Source organism: Gopherus flavomarginatus, chromosome 4 (genome assembly GCF_025201925.1).
Source record: "Gopherus flavomarginatus isolate rGopFla2 chromosome 4, rGopFla2.mat.asm, whole genome shotgun sequence".
Taxonomy (NCBI): domain Eukaryota; kingdom Metazoa; phylum Chordata; order Testudines; family Testudinidae; genus Gopherus; species Gopherus flavomarginatus.
In genome coordinates, this window is record NC_066620.1 from 49953393 (window position 1) to 49972520 (window position 19128).

The 19128-nt window shown below is 41.6% G+C and overlaps 1 protein-coding gene across 1 annotated transcript in view; it reads right to left on the reverse strand.

Moving 5' to 3' along the window:
* Positions 1-1088: 1088 nt before the first annotated feature.
* The window catches only part of USH2A (usherin), a 570592-nt gene continuing 552552 nt past the window's right edge, over positions 1089-19128 (reverse strand). The window contains exons 65-71 of the mRNA XM_050950274.1: positions 18366-18604; positions 16510-16727; positions 13244-13420; positions 11481-11564; positions 6672-6916; positions 2296-2520; positions 1089-1521 (exon numbers count right to left, since the gene is read on the reverse strand). Coding sequence (XP_050806231.1) covers positions 1432-1521; positions 2296-2520; positions 6672-6916; positions 11481-11564; positions 13244-13420; positions 16510-16727; positions 18366-18604 — 1278 coding nt within the window. The 3' untranslated portion in view covers positions 1089-1431. The remainder of the gene's footprint in view (positions 1522-2295; positions 2521-6671; positions 6917-11480; positions 11565-13243; positions 13421-16509; positions 16728-18365; positions 18605-19128) is intronic.

A 19128-nucleotide genomic window follows, 5' to 3' on the forward strand; every position in this document is an offset into this window, starting at 1 on the left:
GTGAAGCTTACCTTTATGGGTGGTTTGTTTTTTTTTTACCACTTTTGTTTTTGTTACATCCCTTTCCTAATTTGATGGTGTTTGCATTTCACTGTTTTTCAAGTATCAGAGGGGTAGCCGTGTTAGTCTGGATCTGTAAAAGCAGCAAAGAATCCTGTGGCACCTTATAGACTAACAGACGTTTTGGAGCATGAGCTTTCGTGGGTGAATACCCACTTCTTCAGGTGCATGTGAAGAAGTGGGTATTCACCCACGAAAGCTCATGCTCCAAAACGTCCGTTAGTCTATAAGGTGCCACAGGATTCTTTGCTGCTTTTACTGTTTTTCAAAGCAATTTCCAATTGCAGAATGTAAGGATCATGCCAAATGCGTGACAACCAAGATAGTTCGGGGGAGAGGCTTCATCACAATGCTAAACATTGAAGCAGCTGATCCACCACAGATTTAGTAGGAATAAGGCATATCTTTAACATATTTAAATCATTTGTTTTTGGAGCTATGATCATTCTGACTTATTTCTCTAAGACCAACACCAGAGGGCAGGAACTAGAAACTACAATACATGTGAATAAAATCCAGAACAGCTTTCACTAAGTTAAATTTTGATATTTCAAATTTACACTTGCAGTTTGGTGTGACACGGTTCTAAGCACCCTCAAATCTTATTCTGGGAAATTGATCCTGTGACATCTTGAGTACTCTCACCTCTTCAGTGATTTTAAATCCATCTCCCTGTCATACATGATTTAAAGTAGATTGAAATGGACAGGAACATTTTAGGGTTCCTGACTGGATGGGCAAGGGCACAAGTTTTTCTGTGCTTTTGCATCTGTAGCAATATTTCATAGACAATTGACTCTTCCTCCTTTGTCGTCTTTACTACCCAGTTTGTTCACTTTAATTCTGCTCTTTAGAACAGATCTAAGTGTATTCTACAATTTTATATTCTTCTGGGGGTCAAAAACCTTTTTTCCCCACTGATAATACATTTCCCACCACAGACTAATATAATGAACCATTAAAATTTCAGGATTAGGTATGTGCAGCTGTTAAAAATAAGTGTTTGTGAAACTTCTCTGTATACTATATGGCTATTTAAGGTCTTGCCAGTACTGTGACACAACGTTGTACATACACTAGGACATTCTTCTCACCTTCCCCTTTTGAAATATTACTGTACAATATTTGCAATAAATGTTTAACACTGATATATTTTAAATGTGCTCGTACATATAGATAACTATATTCTTGGCTGTTTGTTGTAACAGTACTCCTAGAAAATGTATTCATATTGCTAAAGTTCCAGTAGGCACACGTTTTACAACATTGTTACATTAGAAATGAATTTCTACATGTTAAGTTGAACAAAACAAAGATTTTGTGCTCCTTCAGCTGCTTGCGGTAGGCTGTGGTACTTACTCCAAATAGGTATCACAACTGGGTGTCAGCGAAGGTTGTATGTTCTTTAGTTACTGTACTGAAGCCTTTGATGGCATTCACAAGGTCTTCATCATCCACATACTGGAAGGGGGGAAAAAAAAGCCCAGCAAGTGATTTGGCTAATAATTTAGAGAACTATAACTACTGTCCTAGTCAAAGAACAACGAAACCAGAAATAATTTGTTTTGTTGTTCAAAATAAAACAGACTTGCTACACGCACAGTCACAATAGTTGAGCATTATCAAACTGATTCATACTAAGACTTATCTAGACACAGCTTTTTATACTGATTTAACTATTTTGGTGAGGGATGTGATTTGATGACAGTATACTTAATTCCCATAAATGTAGGTGAATAACCTGTACTGCTATAAGCACCTTTACAGTGGTAGAATTGCCTCCACTTCAGGGGATTGTACTGCTCTAATGATATCAGTTTAGAAACTGCATGAGAGCCACATAACCAATAGACTACTGAAACAACTCAAGGAATGTCACGTTTTGGCTGAGTTATGTGCAAAAAGGAATAAAATGTCAGGTGTATACAGTAGCTTAACTGTGCCAAAGAGTTAGTGGGTACCATTTCCAAAAGCACCTTTTCTGGAAGTGAGACCTTGGCTCATGAATCACAGTGACTTAGTTGCTTCTGAAAATAGGATTTAGGCTAGTCACTAGAACCTGGAGCCTCAAAGGTATTTAGGCAAGTAATGCTCATTATCTTTGAAGATCTGGGCCTAGATGCTTTTGGAACTTTTGCCCCGCATCCTGGTAAACATTCAGTTACTAAGCTAATGCCAAATGTGCATGCATTCATGGCTAACTCATGGAATTATAGAACTAGAATAAGAACTTACAGAACCACTATCATGACCATGTATAATGGTATCCCACACAGAATCTTCTATTAGGGACTTCTTGTCATAGACATCAATAAGTTGACTGACACTGCGATGTAAAGAACCTTGGGAGTAGGTACGGCTCATCTGGCTTTGACTTGGTAGCTGTAGAACGGAAGTACTTCGGTTGCTACGATTACTCAAAGGAGAGCTGGGTCCTGGAATTTTTGTATCGGCTAGTCCCTAGGAATATTGGAATAAAAGGGATGTGCATATGAAAGGTTTACATGAAAAATTTAATAGATTAACATTTCAGCTCAAATACATTTCTGTTGCAAAATAAAGCCCTTGAAAATAACTAATTTTGTAGTAGAAGCCATAGTAGTAAAGTAACATGTTAATGGTAGAGGTTTTTAGGCTGATAACAGAACATCATTATCACTAGCTCCAGCTATTGTTCCCTGTGGAAACAATGGCTTGCTGCAATGCGGTTTAACAAGGTGATCTCTTGAAGATCTCTTGTTAAGCATGCAGTTGAAACACATCACCACAGTAACTGTCATTCCATTTTTGAACCGGGAAATAGACAACCACTGCAACACTTGCAAGGTTAGGAAGCACCTGGCTTATCTGTCAGGGGACACTACTTGGCAATTTTAGCAACTAGCTTTTCACAAAATGTTTTGTGAACTTGTGTAACTATGCTGTCTCTATCCACCATTTGACTTTCTCGCTTTCCAAAAAGTTGTGTAAAACAAATTATATGTTAAATGGACAAGTAGAGCCCCAAATGGTTTTTCTAACATACTGTATTCTGTGTGTTACTGGAACACACAACTGTGCACTTGCTTTATTATACACTTTAAAGTGGCAGCTATACACCATTTTGGATCATCTGTCTCAGAATTTTTAACTGCTAACAGTTATGCAGTAATGAAACATGCACCATGCAAGAAATTCTCATGCAAAACACTTCAGTTAATTACAGGTTTGATTGCCACAGCACACAGGTTGCATACTTGCTAACTATACCTCAAAATGCATTGTGTAACTTTTTAGAGTAACACTACTTGCGGACTCTGACATCTCGGCAATAGAATCAAACTGAGATTAAAAAGGAAGGGGAGTTGTTAACAGCATTGCTACATTAGCCCAGGTGCTGTGACAAGTGTTTTTAGTATATGATTAAATTACACTGTAAATGTAGCTAAAAATAGTGGTCAGAGCTATGCTGATTTACACCAGTTGAGAATCTGGACCATTGTACTCAACTACAGGACAATGGAATGATTTTTACAATAAAAACTCATGGCAGCTGAAAACTAATTTGTTGGTCTCTAAGGCAGGTTTCACTTGTAGTATTTGTACAGGACAGTAGAGGATGAAAGTTCCAAATTCAAGTCAGTAATTGAGTTTTGTGTAAAACCTGCACTGTATGCGGTGTCACCTTGAAAGTGATGATAAAACAAACATGAATCCCTCCCTCTACAGCAACTATAGCCCTTTCCTAGCAGTTCAGACTAAAATGTGTGTGCAGACATAAGCACTGCAAAGCCTTACCTTATCTCTGCTCTGTGATACTTGTGAAGATGAGATGACAGGAACTTGTAAAGGAGTTGCAATAGGATGCTGATGGCAGGGATTATCAATTAAAGAGGTTGTCTGCATTTTTAAAGCATTGTAGGTGGAGAATATAAAGGGGGTAAATATACGAGTGTGTAGAAGACAAAGATACTGTCCCTTTTGTTTAACTCCTTAATTTTCCCAAGGAGAAATTGGATATAAGGCACATTTTTTTTTCCAATTTAAATTTCTCCCATTTGTTTAGCCAAAGAGGCGCCACAATTCTATTGTTGAAACGGATGGCACAATGTGCGCTATAGCAGCTTGTGGAATTGATACAGATCTGAATGACTTATTTCAAGCTGTTGACAGGTCTGCCTGTACATTTAAGAAAGAAATTATTTTAAAAAAGCTGAGAAAAAATAGTGGGGAAGAGGTTGTAAAGAGAGGAGTGATTTAATGGTCTTTAGAACCCAGGAAGTTCTGGCTCCTCAGTACTTAGCTTCGTTATCACAGGACTTTCTGTGGGTACGTTACTTTCTTCCTCAGTTTCCATCCTAAAATGGGCATACTACTACTACTACTACAGAACCTTCCTCAGTAGGCTGTTTTATATAATTCCTCACTACTGTTCACAAGTATTATTGGACTCCTTTCCTCAGCTCCAAGCGACTATTGTGATGTGACTCCATGGCAAGCTAGGCTGTTTTCAGGGCTCACTTTGTATTTCAAAAGCTAAATTACCATTATTTTTTTTTAACAGTTCCTCATTTAGCCTTTTGTAATTGACATTAAGAGTTGCCACATAGTGTTTCGAAGGCAAGGGAGTCCTTCTGAAAACAGACACATTTTCCTTTAAGGCACTCACTTGGCCATCTAGCTCAACGCCACTCCATGAGGAGCCAGAACTCTCACCGGCCCTTAAGGGGCTACATAAAGATCTAAACTGGCAGCTTAATGGGTTGTTAACATAATTCTTTAAATAAAGACATGAGAGCAGCATGCTTACTAATCAGTGGTGTTGTGCCTGACAAACTGAGCAGCTGTGGCAGGTGAGGGCTACTGTTCCCTGATGAAAGGCACAATACAGAAGCACAAGATGTCTGGATGAATCCATAGAAATACCACCCTTCCTCTTTCCAATCTGACAACCATGCTTCTGGAAGGCAGGGTTCTTCACAATTTTTGCTTATACTCGTACATGCTAAATGGTGAAGACCACATTAAAGCCCCCAGTTCAACTTTTAAACAGGAAAATACAATTGCAGCAGGCCCAGGCAGCCCCCAAAGAAAGATGTGAAGCAAGAGGGAACGGGATAGGAATAGGAAGGAAAACGCACAAAGATGCTTTTGGTTGCCATAATTATCTAGGATTTTATACTGTCATCTATCACCATGGTATCTGAGGAGTCTCTATGTGTCAGCAGGGTTTTAAATGCTGTGGTTTTGCATTCACTGAAGTCAGTGGCAAAACTCCCATTGACATTAATGAGTGCTGGCTCAAGCCCATAGTTCGTACTCAGTCACTTGAAATAATGGGAAACTAGTGAGCACTATTCTAATATTTATTCCTTTTGCCTGAGAACTAATTTACATAATGGGGCAACTCCTCAGCTAGCATAAATAAGAGTGACAGACTAACGATTTCCTGAATGAACTTCACTGAATTAAGTTAAACCTTATTGAATTAGTTTTCATTGTATTAAAATGCAAATCTGTATGGTGAGATTGTATGGAATTTATTTAGTAGGAAGATCGATGCAATCTCTGGAAGGTAGGAGGAAGTCCAAAGGTCTTTTTGGAATGATAGGTGTGAAGTACTGGGCAAGAGCTTCAGCAAATTCTCCCCCTAGTTCAAATTCGGTTCTCCAGGGTCCAAGAGACAAAGAAAGGTGTTTGGGATAAATAAATTAAGTTTATTTACTGTGACCCAGAGCCGCCTTCCTGATCCAGCAAATGGACAGGGCCCCAGCTCCACAGAAGGCCCCAATCTTTAGGGTAAGGGTGGAAGGCTGTCAGAATCCATGTTAGGATTGGGGGGGACTCTGGTAAGCTTGTTAGCATAGGTGTAGGTTTTTATTATTTTTAATATGTTTTCACCTTAGGAATAAAGTAGGCTTGCAAAGGAAGTGCTATGCAGTAAGTTAGAACCGTTGACAATCAGTCTCTGAAGAGAGAGCAAGCACGTGTGCTTGGGCAACCTGTCTGTGCTGGGCAATACAAAGGGAACAGCACAGCCTGGGACTACCCGGTCAGAAGGGGAGAGAGACTGGTCTCCACCCACAAAAGCAATGGCTGTGGAGCTAGAAACCAAGAGTTGTTGCTTTTACTGGTCCACTATGGGGAAATACAGGTTTAGCTGCCCTGAACTGTGATGACAAACAGAGCTTGACTCAGTCTGTGGGGCTATATTGATTTACAGCAGCTAAGGATCTGGCCTAATCAGTGTATCAATACCTGAAGAGCGACCTCCCCAATAATACAATCAAGCTAAAGATGTCCTACCCCTGTGTCATTTACGGAATTAAACACATCTCAGTCTTCCTACCACATTCATCACTGAGGTATCTGACCAAGAAAAAACCCAGCCAAGTTCTGTTGCTTATTTGAACAGTAGTCACCACTTACTCCCAATTTACAGCTTTGGTCTTTTCCTGGGTTTTGCTTACAGATACTCTTTCACATGAAGCAATATACACCTTTTCCCTCTTATTATATTTAAATTGTAAGTTAATGCCCTTAGACTGCACCATTATCTTTGTAACATGTTCCATTGCAGAAACTCTCTGTACAATAAAAATACACATTACTATGCTTTTTGCATGTCATACCATGTGGGTGTCTCCTGGTGAATATACCGTCATTGGTGATGTCCGCATTTGGAGTGGAACTAAGGGAGGCCTTTCTCTTGCACAGGGTTGTTTTTTTATTTTTCTTCGTAGAATCAAGGACAGAAAAATAGCCAAGAGGAACAAACCTAGAACTGCCATTAATATCACAAACCACAGTTCTGTGTAAAACTTTGCATATTTAGTCTCTGCTTCATCCTTTTCTCCAGGAGTTGTTAATATAGGACCTGTATAATCCAGGGAAGTAAAAGGGAAACATTATTTTAGAAAGCAGTTTAGTGATAGATCATCCTCTTATTTTATAATATATTAGAAAAAAGTCTGAAGCACTTTGTCACATTGTGCTTATTTGCACTTATGTTCAAGGTGGTGTAATGGTTCAATATGCTAGTGGGCTATAATAAAAAGCTTACTGCACTCGAGAGACTGTGCTTAAAGTTCTGGCATTGCTGCCTGGGTTGGAAATCACCATTGCACTGGCATCTCCTAGGAAAGAGGAGGGGGGAATTCGAAAAAGGTTGATCAAAGTAACCTTGAACAGTTGAAACGGGTAATTTCAGAGAGGTGCAGACAGGATGTTTTCTGCAGCATGATAGATCAGCACACGAAGCAGTTGCTATTGTAGACACTGCAGCACAGATTATAAAACAATAAAGCCACAAAAAGAGGATGAACGAAGAGAGGCCAAATAAAATAAAAAGCTTAGGACAGGGACATGAAAAAGATGCACAAAGTACACATTACTGCACAGCTTAGAAAAATCAATTAGTGGGCGGGGAGAGAATGCATTGTAGCAATAGTAGCTTTGGAGGATATGCAGCAATGCATCCAAAGATGGCTGAATGTGCTAGAGTCCTAACAACAAAAACAAAAGAGAGGTGATGTCTTTGCCACAAAGCCACGTCTTGGTTATAAAAAATAAATGCATCGTTTAGTTGCCACACCTCAACATGAAGGAGATATGGCCAAGGAAATGAAATTCGGTGTCTAACAAAACAAAATCTTTTTGACTCTGAAGTCCTATTTCAGCTTTGGTTCAAAGACATCTAAGGGGTTTTCAAAGTGTGATTATCCTATATCCCATTTCTGGTTCAGGAAAGAAGGTTTTAATGCAGGACACTGACAATGTCCTCCACGCTTCTAGTAGATTAAAAATTAATCCACTGCTCCTCCATACCTGCATATTGAGACTGGCCCACACTGATGGCTTAATACTAATGTGGATGTGGCTCACAGAGAAAACTAATATCAGCGCTTGTGGAAAGGGATCTTAAATACAGGCCAACAACAAGTACCCATGGCAAGTACCCATGTTTACATCTGCCAGGGCTCTGCTTCCAGGAATTTCCATTGTCTCGTCTTAGAAACCTGGTGTGGTGATTTGCCATGGATGATATGTCTGAGATATAACTAGTGGGCAAAAAAGAAAAGATGGTTGGCTGTATAAGGAAAGGGATGAAGAATAGTAGAAGTATAATGCCTTTATACAAATCCATACTACAGCCTTATCTGGAGTGCTGTGTGGAGTACTAGGATATTGCACCATTGGGGGTGGGGGGGTGCAGAGAAGGGTGACGAGTGATTAGGTACAATGGAAAAATTCTCACAAAGAAAGGCTGAAAAGTTAGGGATTGTTTACCTTAGAAAGGAGATGAATACGAGGGGACATGATACAAGTATATAAAATAATGAATGGCCTAGAGAAGGAAAATGGGGAGTTACATTTCTCCATGCCACACAACAAAGGGGCCATCCAATGAAATTCAACAGTGGGAAATTCCAAACTGAAAAAAGGAAGTACTTTTCACAAGATGCACAATTAGGCTGTGGAACCCACTGCCACAGGATGGTGTTGAGGCTAAGAACATAAAAAGGGGGTGGGCGAATATTAAAACTTTGTATTTCAGGTTTTAAGCCAATCTCTGTCAGAGATCAGGGTAAGACCTAAGATGGGGGGGGGGGGGCAGATTCTGCCACATCTGCCTACTGTCGGGTTCTTACATCTTCCTCTGTCATTGGAGACAGGACTAAATTAGATGATCCTCAGGTCTATGTTCCTATGTACCTAACAGCAGCAAAACCTTTGTATTTGGATGTTCTTTGGGCAGGCCAGGGACCTGACCCTGCTCTCCCCAGAGTGAAAGACAAAACTTCCATTGATTTCAACAAGATCAGGCCCTGTGTCAACATCCCTCTTCCTCAGCTGAAGACTGGAAAGCTTAAGTTTCATCCTATTTATTACATAAGAACATAAGAAGGCCATACTGGGCCAATATAAAGGTCCATCAAGCCCTGTATCCTGTCCTCTGACAGTGGCCAATGGCTGATGCCCCAATGGGCATGAACAGACAGGTTATCAAGTGATCCATGCCCTGTCACCCAATCCCAGCTTCTGGCAAACACAGGCTAGAGACACCATTCCTGCCCATCCTGGCTTATAGTCATTGATGGACCCATCTTCTATGAATCACTCTAGTGCCCTTTTGATCCCCATTATAGTATTGGCCTTCACAACACTGTCTTGCAAGGAGTTCTAGAGGTTGATAGTGCATTGCGTGAAAAAAATACTTTCCTGTGTTTGTTTTAAACCTGCTACCTATTAATTTCATTTGGTGGCCCCTTGTTCTTGTATTATGAGAAGGAGTAAATAACACTTCCTTATGTACTTTCTCTATACCACTCATGATTTTGTAGACCTCTATCGTATCCCCCCTTACTTGCCGCTTTTCCAGTAAAAAAGTCCCAGTCTTATTAATCTCGCTTCATACAGAAACTGTTCTATACCCCTAATCATTTTTGTTGCCCTTTCCTGAACCTTTTCCAATTCCAATATATCTTTTTTGAGATGGGGCGATCACATCTGCACACAGTATTCAAGGGGTGGGGAAACCATGGATTTATATAGCGGCAATATGATATTTTCGATCTTATCATCTATCCCTTTCTTGATGGTTCCCAACATTCCTTTAGCTTTTTTGACTGCTGCTGCACGTTGAGTGGATGATTTCAGAGAACTATCCACAATGACTCCAAGACCTCTTTCTTGAGTGGTAACAGCTAATTTAAACCCCATCATTGTATATGCATAGTTAGGATTATGGTTTCCAATGTGCATTACTTTGCATTTAATCAACATTAAATTTCATCTACCATCTTGTTGCCCAGTCACCCAGTTTTGTGAGATCCTTTTGTAGCTCTTCACAATCTGCCTGGGACTTAACTAGCTTGAGTAGTTTTGTATCCTCTGCAAATTTTGCCACCTCCCTGTTTATCTCTTTTTCCAGATAGTTTATGAATATGTTAAATAGGACTGGGCCCAGTACAGCTCCCGGGGGGGACACCACTATTTACCTCTCTCAGTTCTGAAAACTGACCATTTATTCCTACCCTTTATTTCCTATCTTTTAATCAGTTATCAATCCATAAGAGAATCTTCGCTCTTATCCCACAACTACTTATTTTGCGTAAGAGCCTTTGGTGCAGGATCTTGTCAAAGGCTTTCTGAAAATCTAAATACACTATATCCACTGGATCTCCTTTGTCCGCATGCTTGTTGACCCCCTCAAAGAATTCTAGTAGATTGGTGAGGCATGATTTTCCTTTACAAAAGCCATGTTGACTATTTCCCAATAAATTATGTTCATCTATGTGTCTGACAATTTTGTTCTTGATGATAGTTTCAACCAATTTGCCCGGTACTGAAGTGAGACTTACTGGTCTGTAGTTGCCAGGGTCACCTCTGGAGCCCTTTTTAAAAATTGGCGTCACATTAGCTATCCTCCAGTCATTTGGTACAGAAGCTGATTTAAATGATAGGTTACTGACCACAGTTAGTAGTCCTGCAATTTCACATCTGAGTTCCTTCAGAACTCTTGGGTGAATACCATCAAGTCCTGGAGACTTATTACTGTTTAGTTTATCAATTTGTTCGAAAACCACCTCTAATGACACCTCACTTTGGGACAATTCCTCAGATCTATCACCCCCAAAAAATGGCTGAGGTTTGGGAATCTCCCTCACATCCTCAACAGTGAAGACTGATGCAAAGAATTCATTTAGTTTCTCCTCAATGGCCTTATCGTCTTTAAGTGCTCCTTCAACATCTTGATCATCCAGTGGCCCCACTGGTTGTTTAACAGGCTTTCTGCTTCTGACGTATTTAAAAATCTTTGTTTGCTATTACTTTTGGAGTCTTTGGCTAGCTGTTCTTCAAATTCTTTTTTGGTCTTTCTAATTATAGAACTATTGTGATGTCACCACCCCATTCCAGGCCTCCAAAGAGACCTGCAATGAAGAGAGGGTTCAAGACTTGATCTTGCTAAAGTTTAACAAAAAGAAACTCACTGCCAAAGCATGTAGCATTTACAAAAAACCATGAATCTGTTCCACTAAATTCTGAAGGAACATAAAGGGCCCAAAAGGTTTTTGATTTGCTTTGTATTTCAGCTTTAACACAGGCAGTAAGCTACCATCCCTATAGTCGTGCTGATGTACATTGTTAGCAGGTTTTGCATTTGTTTGATTTTTTGGTGGGAGGGAAAGAACTGTGTGTGAAATTCTTATTGGTTTAAAAAACTCCAAGACAGCACCTGCTTCAATAAAGAGAAACTTCCTGAATGAATTCAGCTGCCGATAAAGACACATTAGCCACATACCTTAATGCTTCAAGAAACAACTTGGGACAGATCAATAACTTGTATTTCCAAATCTGATCTGATCCAGTATGTGTTACACCTAATTGCTCAACACAAATTCACACATAATCAATAGGTAACGTGTCTATGTGTTTACCAAATCCAGTAGCAGTGCTGTATTTGACCACTGGTGTGATGGCGCTCCCTTCATCGGTGGTACAGGTTACTTGAAAGAAAAAGGCTGAATAAAAAAAGGCAAAATACAGAGTTACAAATCTCAAATGGGACTATCAAAATGCTTCAGCCCTGATCCTCCAACAAGATCTGCTAATGTGCACTGCTGCATTCAGGCACAATCACAATGGGACCTCCCTCACCCCCCACCACAGGCACAGCAGTCAACACTAGTGGATCCTAATATAGCACTGAAGCCTGATTATCCACTAATATTCAGCTATTAAACTGTATACTACAGTGGTATTGTTAGTAGTTATTATTCCCCTATACCCCTCCATTTTCACATGCTCATAACTTTCCAAATCAAATGAAATCATGCATGCTTGGTTCTGTGTCTGACAGTCAATTTTTAAAGAAACTTCGAGAAAAACCCTCAGCCCTGTTTATTATAATGGAAAGATACAACCCCCCCAAACAAACCCTTCCCATTGTTAAATAAATAAATGTTTTGAATAGGGGTTATAGCAAAAAAGTTGGAGTTTGAAAGCTGAAATCTAGCTGAGCCATGATTTCCTCGAGGGCTAGTGATTTTGCTTGGTTTGAGGAATTGTTTGATTACATTAGGAGCATTTGAAAATGGCAGCGGTCTGTATCAATCAAGTCACAAGGTGAGATGCACTGTGCCCACATGCACAGCTAGCAAGCAAATCCATTAGAGAAGGTCATACTAAAACTTGTCAAGAGACAGCTGGACAAAACTTTGTCCAGCTGCTGCCATACTTTCTGCACACATTGCCCAGCACAGTAGTCCCTTGGCCCACCAAACTGTGTTACTTGGAATGATTTCCGTAGCTTAAGCATCAATTTAGGTTGGCGGTGACTGTACTTCCTTGGAAAGCACTTTGAACGTCATTGCAATATAAAGTATCTTAATCAGGAAGATTTTCTCAGGCCTCTAGCACTTTATCAAAAGCAGCAGAGTTCCAGTAGAATCCGTGCAGCCAACGAAAGGAGCAGGTACAGAAGCAATGTGGATGTGATGACCTTCCATGGTATAAGGGCTCTCTTCCTGTGGATCCCATATATCCACAGGGCTGGGAGGATATGCCTTCTACCCGCTTCTGCGATTCATCCAGGGCTCAGTCCTGCAAGGTGCTGAGCACTCTAGCCCAATCCAGCAAAATACATAAGCATGTGGTCAACTCTAAGCATGTGAACAGTCCCATTGACTTCAGCAAGACTACGGATGTGCTTAAGGTTAAGCATGTGCCGGATTGGGCTAATGTGCTCCTCACCTTACAGAATCGAGCCCTGAAAGGGACATGGTGGGGGGTAGAGAGCACATTGTATCTTTGTCCACTCCTCCTTTTGAGAGGAAGATCTGTAGTAAACTCCAGAAGGTCAGCCTCACAGTGTTTCCTGGCCATCTACACCCATCCCATGGAATGGGTAGAATTCATCCAGAAACACCGTCAATTCCCCTCACCCACCCCTGTACCTCAAATAACCACAGTTCCTATAAATCACAGTAGGTACTAAAATGGTTTTAATGGAAAACTGCATTCAGTCATCAGGATAAAGAGTACCTTACTATGCATACACCATCAGCTTTTCAAGAAAACTACAAGTCTAAAGAGGCATTCCACTGCTGTGCATTGGCTGGCCGACTTCGTAAAATTTAACATGTAATGAAACTAGATAAACACAGTCCTTAAGCTACAGAAATGGGAAACTGAAACTGACTTTTGTCAGATGTCCTTGGTAAATACAGCATGGTGTCAAAGCCACTATAGACACGCTGGGCGCCCTCAGTTAACACATACTCCTTCAGCTGTCCGTTCAATAGGAAAGTGTGACTCCAGTCTAGGTAGATCATGGATAAATTGCTGACAACAGAAAATGGAGCTTTGTACTGAGGTACTGGGGGAAAAAAAAAATGGAAACAGCTCATTTATAAATCGTAGGCATCTCACTGGGTTGCACAAAATAAATGCATCAAACAAGAAGTGTAACAGGCTCACTCACATACATACCCCCGTATGGAAAAAAAAATCAAGGCCATTGCCCTTGCTTTATCACACTGAAATATATTGTATCTGCATCCCAAGGGAAACCCACAAGGAAAATTAGTAAAATTCAAGCGTAAGCTCCTTGGAGCAGGGAGTGTCTTTTATTATGTGTCTGTTCAATGCCTCGTATAATGGGCTAGATTGGGGGGTACAGGCACCATTGTAATACATAATAATAATAATAATAATAATAATTAAAATGGCTTCCAAGAATTAAGGATCAAGACATGAAAAATTCAACACAAGGAATGCATTATATTCTATCAGCTGCACTGGTAAAACTCTACTGGAGTTAATAGGGTTACACGGTGTAACAGGCCAAGGCCATGTTCTGGTAAATAACAAGACTGGCATCTTCTACAGAAGTGAAAACACTGGCTGTGCCCTGGCTTCCCCTCAATATAATTTTTGCTCCCAGTGTTTCACCTCTGTTCCTCCTGAGGCACATCCTCCCTCCTCCCAGACAGGATGGGGAGGAACAGAGGCACCACCCCAGTTCTCACAAAACGGGAGGAGCTGCTCCTGGACTCTTTCTCCTCCCATCTCTTTCCTCCACAGAGAGGAGGGTGAGAGAGCTCTGCGTGGGTCCGCAACTGCTCTGATTGGCTGCTTACACCCTAGGGAGGCAGGCAAGCAGGGGTGGCAGGTTTGTATAATTTTTGGTGGTGGCTGGAATGTGTCCAAGCCCCCCCGCCATGAGGGGGTTGGGGATGTGGGAGGGGGCTCAGGGCTAGGGCAGAGGGTTGGGGTGTGGGGGGTGAAGGCTGGCGATGTGGGGTTCACAGTGCAAGAGGGGGCTCAGAGCTGGGACAGAGGGCTCTGGCTGGGGGTGTAGGCTCTGGGAATGAGGAGTTTGGGGTGTAGGCAGGCTGCCCCCGGGGCTGGGGCCAGACAGGAGGACTCTACAGTCCCCTCCAGCCCTCTTCTTGCTGGCAACAGTGAGCTCTGTGATAGGCGCTCCCCTTCCCCTACCCCCTGGAAACACACTTTCCCTACATCACTGTCACTGCATGTGCTCCTAGGGCCCCTCTCAGGTCCAGGAAGCCCCCTCGCTTTCCCTGAGGTGGGTTCTGAGTGGGGCTGCCATCACGTATGCCCCTCCTCCCGGCTGGCAAGGGAGCACAGGGGGACACACAGGGGTGGCAGGTGGGGCTGGGGGAGAGACCCGGCACTGAATATTGCTGGAGCCCATGCACCAGGGCCCATATAACTCACTGCCCATGCAGGCAAGTAGCCAATCCTAAGGAGTTTTCATCACAGGCAGGACTGAAATGAGCACCCCTCAGTGACCTGGCTGGAGCTATTGGAATTTTTTTTGTTGGATCTAGGACCCCTTTCAGCCAGGTGTACTTTAAGCACTGACTGGCATACAAGGTTCCTATCCATGGAGACATCACTGGTTAGTGTCTCCTGGATGGTAATATAATTGTCTCTTGTTTTGTTGCATTTTTCCTCTGATTTAACAGGTAAAGTATCTTTATTACTATTAACTATAATTGGAGGCTATTTCTCATATCAAATCAATATTTATTGCAACTAAGCCCAAAGCACTAGCTGAAGTTAATATATTTGTTCTCCAACCCAAACTGCTTTGAGAGTGAATTATGTCCTTTTGGCATCCATTCATTTTTAAAGCTTTTTCTTGAACCATTAGTTTATTTTCAGAGATAGTTAAAAAGCCTTACAAACAGCAATTCAAGTACAATAATTCACTGCCCTGACTAATCAATCAGTAGTGCAGTACATTAGTATATCATCAAGTCCCGGTTCCCAAATATTGTCTTCGATGAAAGCAACTTCACGTACATGAGGCAGACGTTCATTTGTTATGCTTTTGGCACTGTACTTACAACAAAGAATGCCCATAAACCATTGCCTCCTTTTTTAAGGAAACGTTTTAGGTCTTCCTAATGAAGGAGACACAATGAACCACAGTGAATGCAAAGATTTTAGTGGCTTGGAGGGTTGATGTGGAATACATCAATATTGCAATTAACTTACTAATGCATAGCACTGCTCTCTACTAGATCAAATCAGTACTGTTCAGTTGAGTATCATAGGCTCTGTACTGCTGAGAGTTAAGGGAGATTCTCTTTTAGCTCAAGTGGCAGAAACCTATGCTTCTGGAGGAAGGGAATGTAAATTCAATCTCCAGTGTCACTGTGGAGTTCAGAATGGCTGCAGTGTGCACCATAAGGATCAGTGTGAAGTTCCTTGAACTTCATTGCAACACATTGGTGGAACTGTATAGAAGTTTTATGGTTTAGTGGATTAGGTTTTAATAATTTACATATTGAGTTACTATTGATGTAAACAGGATTTTTTTTAGAGATGTGATTTTATAAGTTTTTGGGCCAGAGTATGCCAAGAAAATTTACTCTGCCAGGACAAGGAGCTTAAGGAAAAGGTTAGGCTAGATGTCAGGAAAGCAGTTCTGAACAGGAAGAGCAATCAAACAGTGGCTTAGACTTCCCAGGAGTGGGTGGCTGAGACATAATTACTGGAAATGTTAAGAACAGTTTTGGAGGGATGCTAGTGGGAATGATGTAGTTAGTTCTGTGAAATGGAGGGGAACAGACTAAACGATCCACATGTTTTTTCTGGAGCTACAGAGTTTCACAGCCTAGAAAGATGGGTATTTGAGGGTATGGCTACACTTGCACACTTTCAAGTGTGGTCACAGCGCCAGCGCTGGGAGAGAGCTCTCCCAGCGCTGCACGAACTCCACATCCTCTATGGGTGTAGCTTGCAGCACTGGGAGCCGCGCTCCCAGCGCTGCGGCACTGTTTACACTGAAGCTTTACAGCGCTGTATCTTGCAGCGCTCAGGGGGGTGTTTTTTTCACACCCCTGAGCGCGAAAGTTGCAGCGCTGTAAAGCGCCAGTGTAGCCATGGCCTCACAGACTCACAAATTGCTCTTTCTGGTCACTGTATACTCACACTCCTTCTTGGTAGTAAAGCTGGTCCATTCTGAAGCACTGCTGCCTACAGAATTGTAAGACACCACTCTCACGTTGTAGATTGTGTAAGGCTGAAGATCACTCACATTGGAATTCTGCTCTTTACCTGTATACTTCACTTCAATTGGTCCAGGGTTACAGGTCTTTGCCTCTGTTTGTAAATGTGGAGGGCAAGCAGTGTACATGTGGAGTTCATAGCTGGAGAAAAAGATTGACATTTTGATGAAAGTCTTATCAGAGGAACAAACAAACGATCAATCAGCACTGTTTCACTCTGGCTGCTAGATATCTGGTTACTAGTTAATAGGCTGGACCTCAGCTTCATTGCTTTTGGGCACTCTAAATTCCTTTCAATCTCTAATGCTTTGGTCCTGATTTTAGGGTGATGACCTCTAATCCCATGCCCACAAACACCTGCAATTTTGTGCCTACAACAAAACTGTGGATGTACTCACATCTAACTGCTTGTGCCTGCAAATTAAATATCGTAGTTAGATCTGGCTACCTACCTTTGGTATTTAAAAGATATCTATATCTGTGATGCCAGTTACTCTCTCAACTTATTGGTGTTTGCAAAACAGCAAGTGCAACTATTTGTTGGTGCACAATTGCACTTGTCTCATTAAGAACTAGTGAAAAATCATCTTTAACCATCAATGAAACATGAATTAATGTGCAGCAAAAAACGGCTGCCATTCTGTCAGCGGAAAACCTGCTTGAACCAAAATTAAATGTAAAGCTGTTCATGTGGCTCTTGCACCAGCACTCACTTCCTCCAATCCCCCGATAGTAAGTGTGAAAAACTGCAAGCAAGTGCAGCAAGTGTGAAAAATCAGTGCAAGCAAGTGCAGCAAGTGTGAAAAATCAGGACGAAACGGGGGTAATAGGAGCCTATATTAAAAAAAGACCCAAAAATCAAAACTGTCTCTATAAAATCGGGACATCTGGTCACCCTACCTGTGCCTAGCTAAGCTTGCTGCAGGGCATTTGGGGAGTGTGGCAATACAGGATATTGTATGTGAACCTGCCATTTCTATCCAAAATACACAATAGAATCATCCAGTTTTTGGTGTAAGTACACTCATGATGCTGTAAAATACAGACTAATTTAGAATAGTACAGAGCACTTTGTCTGAGGCTGCCAACGAAAACCACTCAGAAGCATCAAGTGCTGCTGCCTGCTTAGGGCTTGATCCTCTACTCAGTGAATTCAGCGGAAAAACTCCTAATGACTCAAATGGGATAGGAATGGACCCTTATTGAGTGGGCTTCCTGCATGGAAAAATTTACACTCGCTCTCCATAGACTGCACTGGCAACTGATTGGCTTCAAGGTGCAAATGAAGATGTTGACTTTGATTTATAAAACCCTCTGTGCTTTGGTCCTGTCTAATCCAGAGAGCACTGCTTTTTCCCGCCTCACAACAGTTGATTTCTATGGCTTTTGCTAACAGTCTCTCTATGTGAGTGGCAGAGATAGGAAGTTTTGCATCAAGGACCCTGACTCCGGAATTCACTTCCCTTATTGCTCCAGCAAAATCCAAGTTTATTAACATTTAGGACACATTGCAAGGTTCCTCTACATACACAATGTTTTGCTTGAGAGAAGATACCCAAGGACGGCAAGTTGGAAGGATTTCTTCTGCATGGAATGTACAACAATTTGGAGACCATCATCATAATTTACAAATATATAAAAGAATACTGAAAACGGGGCATGAGATTATCTAAAATGACTAGGGGACTTAGCCACACAATTCCCAATGATCTAAATGGAAATTGTGTGTCTAAATCTCTTAGCTGGCTTTGAAAGTCTAAATCAGATTGAGAATCTTACCTTTCCACAATGCCATTGGGTGACTGAGGTGCATTCCATTGGGAAAAAGCTGTTCTGGAGGTTATGGTATGTATATGTGGAGGGGGCTGTTGAGAAGGTGGTGCTGGTTGAGTGGTTAGTTGGGCGACTGGCCCTTTGGTGCAACAGTTGAAACATGTGCAGGCCTCTACACCGACAGAGTAGGTGGTGAAAGGTTTAAGTCCGTGTATTGTTTGCTGGGTGGCAGTCCCTTCAGACAACTGTAAAAGGCAAGAAAGAACTTCACACAGCACAGGGGACTGTAAATGCCAAGTAAGATTCGTTAAATGTTCTAAGTGGTAGGATCTTTGACTTGGTGTTAACAGGGAATCTAGATTTGACCTTATCTTTCATTATCTAGTCATACAGGGTGAAATTCACTCAGTGCAGTGGGCCTGTACAAGGCCTTCCCCATTGTTTAAGTCCTGTGATGGACTGCACTCGTGAAGCAGCTATGCTCAAACACCTCTACATCCCTACGTGCAGCGCTATAAGGATCACACTGCTGTCCCTGAAAAGTTGGTGGGCATTGTCAAAGTATGACAGGCAGATGACAGAATGAGGAGCAATGGTCTCAAGTTGCAGTGGGGGAGGTCTAGGTTGGATATTAAGAAACACTATTTCACTAGGAGAATGATGAAGCACTGGAATGAGTCACCTAGGGAAGTGGTGGAATCTCTATCCTTAGAGGTTTTTAAGGCCTGACTTGACAAAGACCTGACTGGGATGATTTAGTTGGTGTTGG